The sequence below is a fragment of the Coregonus clupeaformis genome, chromosome 28, assembly GCF_020615455.1.
Source record: "Coregonus clupeaformis isolate EN_2021a chromosome 28, ASM2061545v1, whole genome shotgun sequence".
NCBI lineage: Eukaryota > Metazoa > Chordata > Actinopteri > Salmoniformes > Salmonidae > Coregonus > Coregonus clupeaformis.
The window spans coordinates 5274195-5294927 of NC_059219.1; the positions used below are offsets into that span (position 1 = coordinate 5274195).

At 40.8% G+C, this 20733-nt stretch overlaps 1 protein-coding gene across 1 annotated transcript; it reads right to left on the reverse strand.

Annotated features, from left to right (window-relative positions):
- Nucleotides 1-11782: 11782 nt before the first annotated feature.
- On the reverse strand, nucleotides 11783-19662 carry LOC121543747 (protein asteroid homolog 1-like). Its single transcript, XM_041853900.1, has 5 exons — nucleotides 19638-19662; nucleotides 17943-19036; nucleotides 12349-12562; nucleotides 12109-12274; nucleotides 11783-11999 (listed from the first exon to the last, which is right to left on the reverse strand). The coding sequence occupies exons 1-5, from the start codon at nucleotides 19660-19662 to the stop codon at nucleotides 11783-11785; spliced, it is 1716 nt and encodes a 571-aa protein (XP_041709834.1).
- Between the last annotated feature and the right edge of the window lie 1071 nt (nucleotides 19663-20733).

Here is a 20733-nt window from a genome sequence, read left to right on the forward strand (position 1 = left end):
TGGAGGGAAGGACTGAGGAGGAGGACATTCAGTTATGCTGCTGGGGGATGATGATAGACTTGTTTGATACTATATATCAAGATGATGAGTCTTCCCCCTCGGCACGAGAGAGAGAGAGGAGAGAGAGAGAGAGAGAGAGAGAGAGAGAGAGAGAGAGAGAGAGAGAGAGAGAGAGAGAGAGAGAGAGAGAGAGGGAGAGAGAGAGAGAGAGAGAGAGAGAGAGAGAGAGAGAGAGAGAGAGAGAGAGAGAGAGAGAGGGAGAGAGAGAGAGAGAGAGAGAGAGAGAGAGAGAGAGAGAGAGAGGGAGCAAGCGAGAGAGAGAGAGAGAGAGAGAGAGGGAGCAAGCGAGAGAGGAGAGAGAGAGGCGAGAGAGAGAGGAGAGAGAGAGAGAGAGAGAGAGAGAGAGAGAGAGAGAGAGAGAGAGAGAGAGAGAGAGAGAGAGAGAGAGAGAGGAGAGAAAAAGTGAGGGAGCAAGCGAGAGAGAGAGGAGAGAGAGAAAGAGAGAGATTGAAACATGGTATAGATGGTATAGAGGAGAAATAGAGGAGCTTGAGGAGACAGACCCACTGGTTGCCTACCTAGATCCCCCCACTAGAATCCCCATACTTTAACAATGACAGCTTCTCCATCCTAGAGGGGGAGCGCAATCATTTCCAGGCCCAGGGACATGTACAACTACGACAACATAACCAACAAAAACGGGTCATAACTCCTGCAGCTCTGTCGCACGCTCGGTATGTACATAGTTAATGGTAAGCTTCAAGGGGACTCCTACCATAGGTACACCTATAGCTCATCTTTTGGCAGTAGTACTGTATACCACTTTATCACTGACCTCAAACCAGAGTCTCTCAGAGCACTCACAGTCAGCCCACTGACACCACTATCAGATCACAGCAAAATCACAGTCTACTTGAACAGAGCAATAATCAACCATGAGGCATCAAAGCCAAACAAACTGCATACTATTAAGAAATGCTACAGATGGAAGGAAAGTAGTGTAGAAACCTACCAAATAACAATTGGTCAACAACAAATCCCTCCTAGACAACTTCCTGGACAAAATGTTTTCCTGCAACAGTGAAGGTGTAAACTTAGCAGTAGGAAGCCTGAACAATATATTTGACCTATCAGCTAACATATCAAATTTAAATTCCGGCAGAAAACCTAAGACAACTAACAACAATGAGAAATGGTATGATGAAGAATGTAAAACCCAAGAAAGAAATTGAGAAACCTATCCAACCAAAAACACAGAGAACCAGAAAACAGAAATACAGAAATACACTAAGAAAAAAGAAGGAACACGTCAGAAATCAGCTCATTGTGATTGAAGAATCCATACAGTCAAATCACTTCTGGGAAGATTGGAACACACTAAACAAACAACAACACGAAGAGCTACTTATCCAAAATGGAGATGTATGGATAAACCACTTCTCCAACTTTTTCGGCCCTATAACAAAGAACCATGAGCAAAAACATATACAGGATAATTTATGAACTTAGAATCATTTATTAAAGACTACCAGAACCCACTGGATTCTCCTATTACATTGGATGAGCTACAGGACAAAATACAAACCCTCCAGCCCAAAAAGACCTGTGGTGTTGATGGTGTACTAAACTAAATGATCGAATATAGCACAAACCACAAATTCAAACGGGCTATTCTTAAACTATTCAACATTATGCCCAGCTGTGGCATCTTCCCTAATATTTGGAACCAAGGCCTGATCACCCCAATCCACAAAAGTGGAGACAAATTTGACCACAATAACTACCGTGGAATATAAGTCAGCAAAGATCCTCTGCAGTATCACCAAAAGTAGAGTTTCCTCAGTGAAAACAATGTCCTGAGTAAATGTAAAATTGGCTTCTTACCAAAATACCATACGACAGACCACGTATACACCCTGCACATCCTTATTGACAAACAAACAAAACAAAAGCAAAGTCTTCTCATGCTTTGTTGATTTCAAAAAAGCTTTTGATTCAATTTGGCATGAGGGTCTGCTATACAAATTGATGGAAAGCGGTGTTGTGGGGGGAAAGCATATGACATAAAATCAATGTGCACAAACAACAAGTGTGCAGTTAAATTGGCAATAAACACACAGATTTCTTTCCTCAGGGGCCTCATGTAGCTTGAGCCCCACCCTCTTCAACATATACACTAACGTTCAAAAGCATGTGGACACCTGAGAAGAGTCCCCTCAGCCAGCTGGTTCTGGGGCTCTGTTCACAAACACAAACATACCCCACAAAGCCCCAGAAGAGAAACACATTTAGACCCAACCAAATTAGGAGAAAACAAAAAGATAACTTCACTGAACTAAAATATAAATGCAAAATGTAAAGTGTTGGTCCTATGTTTCATGAGCTGAAATAAAAGATCACGGAAATGTTCCATGTGCACAAAAAGCGTATTTTTCTAAAATTTTGTGAACACGTTTTTTTTTACATCCCTGTTAGTGAGCATTTGATCTTTTGTCAAGATAATCCATCCACCTGACAGGTGTGGCATATCAAGAAGCTGATTAAACAGCATGATTATTACACAGGTGCACCTTGTGCTGGGGACAATAAAAGGCCACTCTAAAATGTGCAGTTTTGTCACACAACACAATGCCACAGATGTCTAATTTTTTGAGGGAACATGCAATTGGCATGATGACTGCAGGAATGTCCACCAGAGCTGTTGCCAGAGAATTTGGCAATACATGCTAACAGCCTCACAAACCGCAGACCACGTGTAACCACGCCAGCCCAGGGCCTCCACATCCGGCTTCTTCACCTGCAGGATCATCTAAGGGGGGTGAGGGGGTGCTGAGGACTATTTATGTCTGTAATAAAGCCTGTTAGTGGGGAAAAACTAATTCTGATTGGCTGGGCCTGGGTCCCCAGTGTTTGGGCCTGGGTCCCCAGTGTTTGGGCCTGGGTCCCCAGTGTTTGGGCCTGGGCAAGGGTGCAGCCATGGCTGGGCCTGGGTCATGTGCACTCCTGCCCAGTCATGTGAAATCCATAGATTAGGGCCAAAATAATTTAGAGACATTAGAGAAACATATTTCCCTCAGATCACACAGATCCACAAAGAATTTTAAAACAAATCAAACATTGATAAACTCGTATATCTGTTAGGCGAAAGAATGCAGTGTGCAATCACAGCAGCAAGATTTTTGGCCCATTGCCATGAGAAAAGGGCAACCATTGGAGCACAAACAACAGTTTATTTATTTTCCCTTTCATACTACATTGTTACAACACTGTACATAGCCAATAACACTTGAAATGTCTATATTCTTTTAAAAATTGGTTAGTGTAATGTTTTCCTTGTTTATTTCCCTTTTGTTTATTGTCTATTCCATTTGCTTTGGCAATGTAAACATATGTTTCCAATGCCAATAAAGCCTTTTGAATTGAGAGAGAGAGAGGGAGAGGGGGAGAGAGAGAGAGAGAGCAACAGAGATAGAGGGAGAGAGAACGAGGGGGAGAAAGTGAGAGAGAGAGCGAGGGAGAGAGAAAGCGAGAGAGAGAGAGGGGGGGATGGAGAGAGAGAGAGGGAGAGAGAGGGAGAGAGCGAGGGAGAGAGATAGATAGAGAAGGATAGAGAGAGAGAGAGCAACAGAGAGGGAGAGGGAGAGAGAGAGAGAGAGAGACAGAGACAGAGACAGAGACAGAGACAGAGACAGAGACAGAGACAGAGACAGAGACAGAGACAGAGACAGAGAAAGAGGGGAAAGGTTCTGGTTTAAAATTGGATTGCGGCTCAGTGGCTGACTTCTCCCCCAGAGTGTTTTTTCTCTTTAATTGGACGTCTGTCTTTTGTTCCTGTAATGCTGATCTATTCAGAGAGCCTCCACATCGTTAGCAGACTTCTCAGAGGCTTGGGCCGCTTTTATCATGCAACGATGAGAGCAGAGGCTGGCTGACTCTTCTATTGCACTGTGTGTGGTGTGTGTGTGTGTGTGTGTGTGTGTGTGTGTGTGTGTGTGTGTGTGTGTGTGTGTGTGTGTGTGTGTGTGTGTGTGTGTGTGTGTGTGTGTGTGTGTGTGTGTGTGTGTGTGTGTGTGTGTGTGTGTGTGTGAACGTGTTTAACCTGAAGTCCCCACAAGCATAGTAAACAAACAAACATTTGACCAACTGGGGGTCAATTGCTATTTCTAGATGGTTTAGGGTTAAGGTTAGAATTAGTTAGGGTTAGAATTAGGTTTAGGGTTAGGAGCTAAGGTTAGTTTTAGGGTTAGGAGCTAGGGTTAGGTTTAGGGTTAGGGTTAAGGTTAGGTTTTAGGGTTAAGGTTAGGGTTAAGGTTAGGGTTACGTTAAGGGTTAGAGATAGGGTTTGGGTTAGGTTTAGGGTTAGGGAAAATAGGATTTTGGTTAGTTGTACAAGACTGTGTGTGTGTGTGTGTGTGTGTGTGTGTGTGTGTGTGTGTGTGTGTGTGTGTGTGTGTGTGTGTGTGTCTCCCCTTTCAGTCTATCTCCCATGTCTTATTTTCTTTCTCCACTGAAAATAAAGGAGTTCGGCTGGAAGAAATACAAAGCGTTGTGGCGGCCGCCCGGCCCTCTCACCACTTGAGTCTCATTAGAACCCCACTGAGAGAGGAATGAAAGGAGAAGTTCAAATATATGGCTTCTTCACCTCTCTTCACCTCTCTTCTGCTCTCGCTCCTTCCTCAAAATGATTCATATTTATTTTAAATTGACTTCTTGAGCTGAAACAAAATTGGAAAATACCATTGTGTTATTATTGCAGACTGGGTCCTTGTTACTGAAGATGACACAAATGATAATAAATACAATCTATTTAATTGTGGAAATGTTTTGATTCACTTTAGCAAAAACTCAAAAGGTTAAATGCAATGTTTTTTTAATAACAGAGTTACAACTAACTCAATACAACGGAACTGACCTCAATGTAGAAAACTGGATCTTCTTATCTCTTAATTATATGTGTCATTTACCAGGATATAACCCTTTTGGGCCAAGTCTGACTATACAAAACCAATTCAAAATGTGCATGGTCCTGACTGTGTTCTTGTAAAAGGGTCTACCTGTGATAATAATGAGATGGTCCTGACTGTGTTCTTGTAAAAGGGTCTACCTGTGATAATAATGAGATGGTCCTGACTGTGTTCTTGCTAAGGGTCTACCTGTGATAATAATGAGATGGTCCTGACTGTGTTCTTGTTAAGGGTCTACCTGTGATAATAATGAGATGGTCCTGACTGTGTTCTTGCTAAGGGTCTACCTGTGATAATAATGAGATGGTCCTGACTGTGTTCTTGCTAAGGGTCTACCTGTGATAATAATGAGATGGTCCTGACTGTGTTCTTGCTAAGGGTCTACCTGTGATAATAATGAGATGGTCCTGACTGTGTTCTTGCTAAGGGTCTACCTGTGATAATAATGAGATGGTCCTGACTGTGTTCTTGTTAAGGGTCTACCTGTGATAATAATGAGATGGTCCTGACTGTGTTCTTGCTAAGGGTCTACCTGTGATAATAATGAGATGGTCCTGACTGTGTTCTTGCTAAGGGTCTACCTGTGATAATAATGAGATGGTCCTGACTGTGTTCTTGCTAAGGGTCTACCTGTGATAATAATGAGATGGTCCTGACTGTGTTCTTGCTAAGGGTCTACCTGTGATAATAATGAGATGGTCCTGACTGTGTTCTTGTTAAGGGTCTACCTGTGATAATAATGAGATGGTCCTGACTGTGTTCTTGCTAAGGGTCTACCTGTGATAATAATGAGATGGTCCTGACTGTGTTCTTGCTAAGGGTCTACCTGTGATAATAATGAGATGGTCCTGACTGTGTTCTTGCTAAGGGTCTACCTGTGATAATAATGAGACGGTCCTGACTGTGTTCTTGCTAAGGGACTACCTGTGATAATAATGAGACGGTCCTGACTGTGTTCTTGCTAAGGGTCTACCTGTGATAATAATGAGATGGTCCTGACTGTGTTCTTGCTAAGGGTCTACCTGTGATAATAATGAGACGGTCCTGACTGTGTTCTTGCTAAGGGTCTACCTGTGATAATAATGAGACGGTCCTGACTGTGTTCTTGCTAAGGGTCTACCTGTGATAATAATGAGATGGTCCTGACTGTGTTCTTGTTAAGGGTCTACCTGTGATAATAATGAGATGGTCCTGACTGTGTTCTTGTTAAGGGTCTACCTGTGATAATAATGAGACGGTCCTGACTGTGTTCTTGCTAAGGGACTACCTGTGATAATAATGAGACGGTCCTGACTGTGTTCTTGCTAAGGGTCTACCTGTGATAATAATGAGATGGTCCTGACTGTGTTCTTGTTAAGGGTCTACCTGTGATAATAATGAGATGGTCCTGACTGTGTTCTTGTTAAGGGTCTACCTGTGATAATAATGAGATGGTCCTGACTGTGTTCTTGCTAAGGGTCTACCTGTGATAATAATGAGATGGTCCTGACTGTGTTCTTGCTAAGGGTCTACCTGTGATAATAATGAGATGGTCCTGACTGTGTTCTTGCTAAGGGTCTACCTGTGATAATAATGAGATGGTCCTGACTGTGTTCTTGTTAAGGGTCTACCTGTGATCAATGTTCTCTCTAAGCTGCGCGCGGGCTCCCCTCGGACTGCCGCGCACAAGAAATATCAGCCTGCTCAGAGAAGCACGAGATTGAACTTCACTGAACCTTCTAGTTTTCCCCGTTAATTAACACTATCAACGTTTCCCTCTACTGTGGGAATTGTGATCGAATCAACTCAATATTAGCCACTTTCAATGCAACATACCAAAAGAAATCAAACTATGCAAGAGATTGTCTTGTAGGCAGAGCGCACTGGAGTAGGATTCTATCGTATTGACAGGCACGACTCAGGCCCATACTCTGCACAGACCGGTGCGCCATAACCAATCAGAGCTGCAGTATCCCTATATGTGTCACGGTCGTCTAGAAGCGAAGGAGACCAAGGCGCAGCGTGTGAAGTGAACATGACTTTATTATATTAAAGTATCTAAATACAAACAAAAGACGACTCATGAAGTCCACGGTTACACTGACCGCATAAGGAACAAAAACCCACAACACCCAAAGGAAAACATACAGATTAAATATGGCTCCCAATCAGAGACAACCAGCCCACAGCTGACACTCGTTGCCCCTGATTGGGAGTCATGATCTCAAACATAGAAATGAACAACTTAGAATACCCAACATAGAAAATGAACACAATGAATGCACACACCCTGACTCAACATAAAGAGTCCCAGAACCAGGGTGTGACAGTACCCCCCCCTAAAGGCGCGGACTGCGACCGCGCCTCAACTAGGGCTAAACAAGGGAGGGCTGGGTGGGCATACCTCCTCGGCGGTGGTTCTGGCTCCGGCCTTGATCCCCACTTCCTCTCCAACCCCCCAAAGTACCCCTGGTCCTGTCTAGCCCCGCTGGCCGGAGCCGGACTGACGACACGCGCCCCTGGCTTGGTGCGTGGAGGAGGAATGGGCCTTACCAGGCTGACGACTCGCCCCCCTGGCTTGGTGCGAGTGGCAGGAACAGGCCGGACCGGGCTGGCGACGCGCACCGTAGGTTTGGTGCGAGTGGCATGAACAGGCCGGGTCGGGCTGGCGACGCGCACCGTATCCCTGGTGCGAGTGGCCGGAACAGGCCGGGCCGGGCTGGCGACGCGCACCGTATCCCTGGTGTGAGTGGCATGAACAGGCCGGGTCGGGCTGGCGACGCGCACCGTATGCCTGGTGCGTGGAGCAGGGACAGGCCGGGCAGAGCTGTCGACGCACACCGTAGACCTGGTGCGTGGAGCAGGGACAGGCCGGGCAGGGCTGGCGACGCACACCGTAGGCTTGGTGCGTGGAGCAGGGACAGGCCGGGCTGGGCTGGCGACGCACACCGTAGGTTTGATGCGTGGAGCAGGGACAGGCCGGGCTGGGCTGGCGACGCACACCGTAGGTTTGATGCGTGGAGCAGGGACAGGCCGGGCTGGGCTGGCGACGCACACCGTAGGTTTGGTGCGTGGAGCAGGGACAGGCCGGACCGTACTGGGAACACACACCACTGGCTTTAAACGGGGATCAGGAACGGGCCGGACCGGACTGGCAATACACCTCAGTCCCTCTCGCCGTGCCTCTACGACTTCCTTCCCTCCTCTCGCCAATGGCTCCCGTAACCCGGTGGCCTTCTCTCCTCTTCTCCTATTTCGCCCTGTGGCAGCCTCCTGCTGCCCAGTCGCCCATGCCGTGTGCCCCCCCCTAAAAAATTCTTGGGGGTGCCTCTCGTCCGTCCAACGATGGCACTGCTGACGCCGCTGCTCCTCTCTCGCCAGGGCCTTGATCCTACCCCAAGGTCCCTTGCCCCCGAGCATGTCCTCCCAGGACCACACTTTGCCCACCTGGGCCATCGCCAGCCTCTCCATCTCCTTTCCTGGCGCTTCCTCCCATGACCAGGCTGCCTGCTCCTGGACACGCTGCTTGGTCCTTGTATGGTGGGTTTTTCTGTCACGGTCGTCTAGGAGCGAAGGAGACCAAGGCGCAGCGTGTGAAGTGAACATGACTTTATTATATTAAAGTATCTAAATACAAACAAAAGACGACTCATGAAGTCCACGGTTACACTGACCGCATAAGGAACAAAAACCCACAACACCCAAAGGAAAACATACAGATTAAATATGGCTCCCAATCAGAGACAACCAGCCCACAGCTGACACTCGTTGCCCCTGATTGGGAGTCATTATCTCAAACATAGAAATGAACAACTTAGAATACCCAACATAGAAAATGAACACAATGAATGCACACACCCTGACTCAACATAAAGAGTCCCAGAACCAGGGTGTGACAATATGCAAATAGACCATTGCCGTATACAGTTGAAGTCCGAAGTTTACATACATCTTAGCCAAATACATTTAAACTCAGTTTTTCACAATTCCTGACATTTAATACTAGCAAAAATTCCCTGTCTTAGGTCAGTTAGGATCACCACTTTATTTTAAGAATGTGAAATGTCAGAATAATAGTAGAGAGAATTATTTATTTAAGCTTTTATTTATTTAATTACATTCCCAGTGGGTCAGAAGTTTACACTCAATTAGTATTTGGTAGCGTTGCCTTTAAATTGTTTAACTTGGGTCAAACGTTTCGGGTAGCCTTCCACAAGCTTCCCACAATAAGTTGGGTGAATTTTGGCCCATTCCTCCTGACAGAGCTGGTGTAACTGAGTCAGGTTTGTAGGCCTCCTTGCTCGCACACGCTTTTTCAGTTCTGCCCACAACTTTTCTATAGTATTGAGGTCAGGACTTTGTGATGGCCACTCCAATACCTTAACTTTGTTGTCCGTAAGCCGTTTTGGCACAACTTTGGAAGTATGCTTGGGGTCATTGTCCATTTGGAAGACCCATTTGCGACCAAGCTTTAACTTCCTGACTGATGTCTTGAGATGTTGCTTCAATATATCCACATAATTTTCCTTCCTCATGATGCCATCTATTTTGTGAAGTGCACCAGTCCCTCCTGCAGCAAAGCACCCCCAAAGCATGATGCTGCCACCCCCGTGCTTCATGGTTGGGATGGTGTTCTTCGGCTTGCAAGTTACCCCCTTTTTCCTCCAAACATAACGATGGTCATTATGGCCAAACAGTTCTATTTTTGTTTCATCAGACCAGAGGACATTTCTCCAAAAAGTACGATCTTTGTCCCCATGTGCAGTTGCAAACCGTAGTCTGGCTTTTTTATGGCGGTTTTGGAGCAGTGGCTTCTTCCTTGCTGAGCGGCCTTTCAGGTAATGTCGATATAGGACTCGTTTTACTGTGACTACAGATACTTTTGTACCTGTTTCCTCCAGCATCTTCACGAGGTCCTTTGCTGTTGTTCTGGGATTGATTTGCACTTTTCGCACCAAAGTACGTTAATCTTTAGGAGACAGAACGCCTCTCCTTCCTGAGCGGTATGACGGCTGCGTGGTTCCATGGTGTTTATACTTGCGTACTATTGTTTGTACAGATGAACGTGGTACCTTCAGGCGTTTGGAAATTGCTCCCAAGGATGAACCAGACTTGTGGAGGTCTACAAATGTTTTTCTGAGGTCTTGGCTGATTTCTTTTGATTTTCCCATGATGTCAAGCAAAGAGGCACTGAGTTTGAAGGTAGGCCTTGAAATACATCCACAGGTACACCTCCAATTGACTCAAATGATGTCAATTAGCCTATCAGAAGCTTCTAAAGCCATGACATCATTTTCTGGAATTTTCCAAGCTGTTTAAAGACACCGTCAACTTAGTGTATGTAAACTTCTGACCCACTGGAATTGTGATACAGTGAATTATAAGTGAAATAATCTGTCTGTGAACAATTGTTGGAAAAATCACTTGTGTCATGCACAAAGTAGATGTCCTAACCGACTTGCCAAAATTACAGTTTGTTAACAAGAAATTTGTGGAGTGGTTAAAAACGAGTTTTAATGACTCTAACCTAAGTGTATGTAAACTTCCAACCTGCATGTATCTGTGCCATTGACTTTGAACTGGACTGTCTTTACAGCATGAGTTGTTGTGAGTAGAAGCGCTTGTTTTGAGATCAAAGCGAGAGCTGCATGTAGCCACGTGTGCACATTTGTTCATATTTTATGCTTGGAAGTGAGTTATTAGCCCAGTTATAGATCGTTTCTAGTTAGCAATAGGTGAGTGATTGCTTCCTACAAGAGCACAAAACATGTACATTTCTAGACGTCTTTGAAAAGCAAGTCAGGTAAAGAGCTTTTTTTTCTGTCTTAAAGGGGCAGTGTTGTATTTAAAGACAGGCTTGAATAAGCTAAGTAGCCAATAGGCAGAGGGTAGCATAATTTGTCGGATTCTCTGTAACAATGGTATGGGAATAATAATTCATTTTATTTTGTAAAGTGGTTTCTTGCATCAAACAACAACATTTTCAGTCACCTCCCTGTCTGAAGGACAAGTGGATAAACAGGTTAATGTCAATCCCTACATGTTTTTTTTTTCAAAAGTCTCATGGAATGTGGGCCTACATTGAACACCACACATTGGCTGCTACTGTAGGCTGAATGATAGAACAGCTATTTCCATGTTAAAGTGTTATGGGATGCATTTTCTCCATAGTGTTTTATGGTAGGCCACTGGTAGGCCTACATTATGATCAACTAACCACAGTAACCCACCACTGTTATAACTGTAAGTTAAAGTGGGTACAGCCTCAAGTGTTCACAGTAAACGGGTGCCAGAAATTACACCGAATTTTCACAACGTCACATGTTTGCGCCAGACATAAGACCTTAAAATTGCTCAGAAAATTGCTCAGTGCCTAAATAAATTGTAGGGAACATTGACTACCACTACTAATACTAATCCACAACCATAAATACTTCAAGACTAGAACACATTTCCTTTAGGACATTTATTTTTCTTTAATTTGAAAATGTACATAAAATATTTCATAAAAATGTGCTGCATTGACGTAACATTAACTATTTATATAGCAAATTTTCAAACACCCAAAGCCGTTTTACAGTTGACAGCAAAGAAATGCAAAACAAATACAACTAGGACAAACTTAAAATAACTTTTATTTTCAATATTAGACTCTTTCCCATCTATTATCATTTATCAAATCTATCTTTTAATGTATCTTTTATAAACGTATTTTATAGTTAATGATAAAAACAAAGCTAATGACAGTCATTATAGGTACACCAATAAGAACAATTAAAAGGATAAAAGACCCAAACTTTTGACTGGTACTGTATATATGCCTATACCCACCCCTACCTCTACTTGTGCTTGCCGCGTTTGCCTTCCTTAAAACCCTGATCGTCCTCTGGATTGGCCTTCCCGCTTCCTCCAGTATCTTTACAATCATCCTTCAGGTTTTCCATCATGGATTTGTAAAGCTGCTCAGAGGGAGGGTCTTCCATCAGCAGAGAATCCGGGTTCACCCCCCGTCTCAGTTCGGCCACAAGCTGGTGCACCAGAGTGCCCCTGTACAGCCTAGACTCCAACAGGGAAACAACAGACGGTTGCATTAGCTGTGTTGCTGCTGGTATAGGATAAAATGGAAAGGAATTGATTTAGGTTGATTTAGGAAGTGACACCTTACCAAGCACACTGAGGCTCAGGTAGAGGGAAGCACAGCAGTTGGTTCAGGTTAAGGCCATCCCTCATGCAGCACTGCCATTGGCTGTAGGCGTGGGCTACACCCAGGTCTAGACCCCTAGCACCTCTCTGAATCAGCCCTACCAGCCTCTCCAACACTGGTCCCTCATCTATAAAACACTTCATTTATAAATTTTAAGTTGTGTGTGTGTGTGTGTGTTTTGGTCCATGCTCTGGGTCATACCTCTCTGGCTCTTCCTCTGTCTGCAGAGCTCTCCATACACCAGTCCTAGTAGCAGGGCCTGCAGGAGAGGACGGTCTGGTCGGGGACGGGCGCGCCTCAGCCAGTAGCAGGTAACAGCCACACAAAGTCTCAGATGAAGTGGGAGACCATTCAAAGTGGACTGGGACACACCAAGGGTCTCCAAAAACACCTCAAGCCGCTCTGACTCTGGAGCCTAAGGAACCGAGCAAGAGAATGAGAAGACATTTCAGAATCAACAGCAGTATGTTTATTTTATACAGTATACTATATCACATGTATATATCTGATATACTGTATACTATATCACATGTATATATATCTGATATACTGTATACTATATCACATGTACATATACCTGATATACTGTATACTATATCACATGTATATATATCTGATATACTGTATACTATATCACATGTATACACACCTGATATACTGTATACTATATCACATGTACATATACCTGATATACTGTATACTATATCACATGTACATATATGTGATATACTGTATACTATATCACATGTATATATATCTGATATACTGTATACTATATCACATGTATATATACCTGCCATACTGTATACTATATCACATGTATACACACCTGATATACTGTATACTATATCACATGTATATATACCTGATATACTGTATACTATATCACATGTATACATACCTGATATACTGTATACTATATCACATGTATACATACCTGATATACTGTATACTATATCACATGTATATATATCTGATATACTGTATACTATATCACATGTATATATACCTGCCATACTGTATACTATATCACATGTATACACACCTGATATACTGTATACTATATCACATGTATACATACCTGATATACTCTATACTATATCACATGTATACATACCTGATATACTGTATACTATATCACATGTATACATACCTGCCATACTGTATACTATATCACATGTATATATACCTGCCATACTGTATACTATATCACATGTATACATACCTGATATACTGTATACTATATCACATGTATACATACCTGACATACTGTATACTATATCACATGTATACATACCTGCCATACTGTATACTATATCACATGTATATATACCTGCCATACTGTATACTATATCAAATGTATATATACCTGCCATACTGTATACTATATCACATGTATATATACCTGACATACTGTATACTATATCACATGTATACACACCTGATATACTGTATACTATATCACATGTATACATACCTGATATACTGTATACTATATCACATGTATACATACCTGATATACTGTATACTATATCACATGTATACATACCTGATATACTGTATACTATATCACATGTATATATATCTGATATACTGTATACTATATCACATGTATATATACCTGACATACTGTATACTATATCACATGTATACATACCTGATATACTGTATACTATATCACATGTATAAACCTGATATACTGTATACTATATCACATGTATACATACCTGATATACTGTATACTATATCACATGTATACATACCTGATATACTGTATACTATATCACATGTATACATACCTGATATACTGTATACTATATCACATGTATATATATCTGATATACTGTATACTATATCACATGTATACATACCTGACATACTGTATACTATATCACATGTATACATACCTGATATACTGTATACTATATCACATGTATACATACCTGATATACTGTATACTATATCACATGTATACATACCTGATATACTGTATACTATATCACATGTATACATACCTGATATACTGTATACTATATCACATGTATACATACCTGATATACTGTATACTATATCACATGTATACATACCTGATATACTGTATACTATATCACATGTATACATACCTGATATACTGTATACTATATCACATGTATACATACCTGATATACTGTATACTATATCACATGTATATATATCTGATATACTGTATACTATATCACATGTATACATACCTGACATACTGTATACTATATCACATGTATACACACCTGATATACTGTATACTATATCACATGTATACATACCTGATATACTGTATACTATATCACATGTATACATACCTGATATACTGTATACTATATCACATGTATACATACCTGATATACTGTATACTATATCACATGTATATATATCTGATATACTGTATACTATATCACATGTATACATACCTGACATACTGTATACTATATCACATGTATACATACCTGATATACTGTATACTATATCACATGTATACATACCTGATATACTGTATACTATATCACATGTATACATACCTGATATACTGTATACTATATCACATGTATACATACCTGATGTACTGTATACTATATCACATGTATACATACCTGATATACTGTATACTATATCACATGTATATACACCTGATATACTGTATACTATATCACATGTATACATACCTGATATACTGTATACTATATCACATGTATACATACCTGATATACTGTATACTATATCACATGTATATATATCTGATATACTGTATACTATATCACATGTATACATACCTGATATACTGTATACTATATCACATGTATATATATCTGATATACTGTATACTATATCACATGTATACATACCTGACATACTGTATACTATATCACATGTATACATACCTGATATACTGTATACTATATCACATGTATACATACCTGATATACTGTATACTATATCACATGTATACATACCTGATATACTGTATACTATATCACATGTATACATACCTGATATACTGTATACTATATCACATGTATACATACCTGATATACTGTATACTATATCACATGTATACATACCTGATATACTGTATACTATATCACATGTATACATACCTGATATACTGTATACTATATCACATGTAAACATACCTGATATACTGTATACTATATCACATGTATATATATCTGATATACTGTATACTATATCACATGTATACATACCTGATATACTGTATACTATATCACATGTATACATACCTGATATACTGTATACTATATCACATGTATACATACCTGATTAACTGTATACTATATCACATGTATATATATCTGATATACTGTATACTATATCACATGTATATATATCTGATATACTGTATACTATATCACATGTATACATACCTGACATACTGTATACTATATCACATGTATACATACCTGACATACTGTATACTATATCACATGTATATATATCTGATATACTGTATACTATATCACATGTATATATATCTGATATACTGTATACTATATCACATGTATACATACCTGATATACTGTATACTATATCACATGTATATATATCTGATATACTGTATACTATATCACATGTATACATACCTGATATACTGTATACTATATCACATGTATATATATCTGATATACTGTATACTATATCACATGTATACATACCTGATATACTGTATACTATATCACATGTATATATACCTGCCATACTGTATACTATATCACATGTATATATACCTGCCATACTGTATACTATATCACATGTATACATACCTGCCATACTGTATACTATATCACATGTATATATACCTGCCATACTGTATACTATATCACATGTATACATACCTGCCATACTGTATACTATATCACATGTATATATACCTGCCATACTGTAAACTATATCACATGTATATATACCTGACATACTGTATACTATATCACATGTATATATATCTGATATACTGTATACTATATCACATGTATACATACCTGCCATACTGTATACTATATCACATGTATACATACCTGATATACTGTATACTATATCACATGTATATATATCTGATATACTGTATACTATATCACATGTATACATACCTGATATACTGTATACTATATCACATGTATATATATCTGATATACTGTATACTATATCACATGTATACATACCTGATATACTGTATACTATATCACATGTATACATACCTGATATACTGTATACTATATCACATGTATACATACCTGATATACTGTATACTATATCACATGTATACATATCTGATATACTGTATACTATATCACATGTATACATACCTGATATACTGTATACTATATCACATGTATACATACCTGATATACTGTATACTATATCACATGTATACATACCTGATATACTGTATACTATATCACATGTATACATACCTGATATACTGTATACTATATCACATGTATACATACCTGATATACTGTATACTATATCACATGTATACATACCTGATATACTGTATACTATATCACATGTATACATACCTGATATACTGTATACTATATTACATGTATATATATCTGATATACTGTATACTATATCACATGTATACATACCTGATATACTGTATACTATATCACATGTATACATACCTGATATACTGTATACTATATCACATGTATACATACCTGATATACTGTATACTATATCACATGTATATATATCTGATATACTGTATACTATATCACATGTATACATACCTGATATACTGTATACTATATCACATGTATACATACCTGATATACTGTATACTATATCAAATGTATACATACCTGATATACTGTATACTATATCACATGTATACATACCTGATATACAGTATACTATATCACATGTATATATATCTGATATACTGTATACTATATCACATGTATACATACCTGATATACTGTATACTATATCACATGTATACATACCTGATATACTGTATACTATATCACATGTATACATACCTGATATACAGTATACTATATCACATGTATACACACCTGATATACTGTATACTATATCACATGTATACACACCTGATATACTGTATACTATATCACATGTATATATATCTGATATACTGTATACTATATCACATGTATACATACCTGATATACTGTATACTATATCACATGTATACATACCTGATATACTGTATACTATATCACATGTATATATACCTGATATACTGTATACTATATCACATGTATATATACCTGATATACTGTATACTATATCACATGTATACATACCTGATATACTGTATACTATATCACATGTATACATACCTGATATACAGTATACTATATCACATGTATATATACCTGATATACTGTATACTATATCACATGTATACATACCTGATATACTGTATACTATATCACATGTATACATACCTGATATACTGTATACTATATCACATGTATACATACCTGATATACAGTATACTATATCACATGTATATATATCTGATATACTGTATACTATATCACATGTATACATACCTGATATACTGTATACTATATCACATGTATACACACCTGATATACTGTATACTATATCACATGTATATATATCTGATATACTGTATACTATATCACATGTATACATACCTGCCATACTGTATACTATATCACATGTATATATATCTGATATACTGTATACTATATCACATGTACACATACCTGATATACTGTATACTATATCACATGTACATATACCTGATCCAGTGTGGCTAGCTGCAGCTGTTGTGCACCACTGGGCAAGATGGCTTTAACCTTGGTTTTGACTAGTTGTGTGTCTTTCCGGTAATACTCCTCCACGTAAACCTCTGGGGGGCTCTGACTGCTCGGGTCCGCCCTCTTCTGGCCTTTGCTGTCATCCTCCTTCACTGCCGGCCTCTCAACCAGCAGCAGCCCGTAGAGAACCTGCCGTATGTACAGAGAGGTGGTGTACCCACTGGGACGGCCGAAATCTTCCACTTGGACACGATGTATCATCCTTTTATGCAGCAGCACGTTCACAATGCAGGAGGAAAGCCTACCCTTCATCAACAGCAGCACGGTCCAATCTGGCAGGACACTCAGATGATCTGGGAGACACTTGCGGCTAGGCGCCACGTCATTGTTGAAGAACTCCTCCAGGTAACTGGGTAGGGTTGGTGGAATCTGGTACTCTTCTATGCCCTTAGAGAGGGCATCAGACTTTGGGTGTGTGATAAGACTGGGCACACTGGCCAAGGCCTCCCGCAGCTCATTGAAGCTGGCCAGCCATTTCAGCAAGCGTTTGAAGGTGGGAAACCTGTCGGCAGCTTGTTTTACTTGTTTGTTCACAATCTGCGGCTTGTCTTCATTGTCTCCCCACCAGATATGTAAGTTGACATTGTCGTTTCCTGCCATAACAGCGAAGACTGGGAGAAGCTGTTTGTTGATCTTAAATTCTTTGGAGAAGCTTTCTGTGGTATAGAGCTGGCAGCAGATATGTTTTTGATCGCTCACAGACTGTTCCTTCCACTGAAAACCAGAGATGGGCAGACATCCTTCCTCGATGTCAAAGATATAAAAGTCGCTGTCATCTGACAGCACTGGATATTTCCACTTTTGAGCCAGGGTGGCTATACATTGGTCTGCCTCACAGAGGCACTGTGTGAACTGCACTTTCAGGCTGGAGAGTACCTGTTTGAAGACATATTCGACAAGGGTTGGTAGTACACCGCTCACCTGATTCTGTGATTCAGCCAAGGCTTTGGCTTTCTTGATCGTTGATTGAGCTCGTTTTTGGAGAGTGTCAAACTTGTTGGAGTTGGAGCCTCCATCTATAATCACATAAGGGGTAATGTCACAGTCTCCCAGAGCCTTAAAGAACTTGCAGACCTGGTCCTTAAAATCATCATAATCCCCTCCATGACGCTCATCCAAATGTGCTTTAAAATAAAGGTTGTTGTACAGATTAGTACCATCTATGATCAGCTTCCTGTTACTGAATTTATCAGATCTTAAAATGTTTCCATTATTCTCAATAAAGCTTTTCAAACACGAGACACCCATGATGTTGCTCCTTCTGGGATGTGATGTCTTTCCAAGTGAAGAGTTTCAGTCAAAGGGATTATTTATATGGATGCAAACAACATTCAAAATGGAGGAGTTTCCATTTCCTTAAGTTACGTCTCCTCCGCGCACCGAAAACAGTCATCCACCACAGGAGCCTCGGTCTGGCTCTGGTGCCACGGTGCCAGAACCGGTTGGTAACCTAAAAGACATTGGAATACTGTTAGGTTAGTGGAGGAGTGACGGAGAGAATTCTGGGCATATTCAGCCCATGACAAGAACACCGACCACTTCCTGATGCTGAAAGGGACTATTTACATGGATGCAAACAACATTCAAAATGGAGGAGTTTCCATTTCCTTAAGTTACCCTTTCCATACATCACCTCAGTCATGTTTCCCTCGTTATCTCTTTATGGTCACGTTACCTGATGCTGAGACCAGTTTATGAGATCATTCTTATTGAAATCCTCTATGAGTATTCGGTTTTCTTTTTTGGTCATGGCTTGGTCACTAGACCACTGGAGAGGCCACCATTGTTATTTCTGTTTGATTAGATTAAATAATAAGATTACCCAACTACTTTGTTATTGTTACCAACTATTGTACAAATAAAACGTGGTCCTCTGTAGCTCAGCTGGTAGAGCACGGCGCTTGTAACGCCAGGACGTGGGTAGGTTCCTGCGGTCCTACTGCCAGGACCGGACGGGGGAGTGGTCGGTGTTCTTGCCATGGGTCGAATATGCCCAATATGCCCAATGCTGTCTTCCACTCATCGCCCTCTCGGATACGCACCAGGTTGTACGCACTCCGGAGATCTAATTTGGTGAAGAAGCGCGCCCCATGCATTGACTCGATCACTGAAGGAATGAGGGGGAGAGGATAACTGAATCGTATCGTCTCCTTGTTCAGTGCAATCAATGCAAGGGCGCAGACTGCCGTCTTTCAAAAAATAAACTTGAGGAATGCGGGCGAAGTGGAGGGACGTATAACCCCCTGGCGCAGGGACTCGGTGACGTATGTCTCCATAGCCTCCGTTTCAGCCTGTGACAGGGGATACACATGACTCCTGGGCGGCACAGCGTCTACCCGGAGGTTTATCGCACAATCCCCCGCCCGATGAGGTGGTAACTTGGTCGCCTGCGTTTTGGAAAACGCCTGCGCCAAATTGAGGTATTCGGGGGGAATTTGCACGGTGGAGGTACTGTCTGGACTTTCCACCGTGGTTGCACCAACGGAAACACAGAGACACCTACCCTGACACTCTCGCGACCACCCCGTGAGAACCCTCTGCGGCCATGAGAAGGTGGGGTTGTGGAGTGCTAACCAAGGAATACCTAATACAACACGAAAAGCAGGAGACTTGCGATGAGTCTCGTGGGTAACCATGACTGGTGTTGTAACTTCCCTAACAAACCCGGACCCTAATGGTCGACTGTCAAGAGCTCTGATGGGGAGTGGAATGG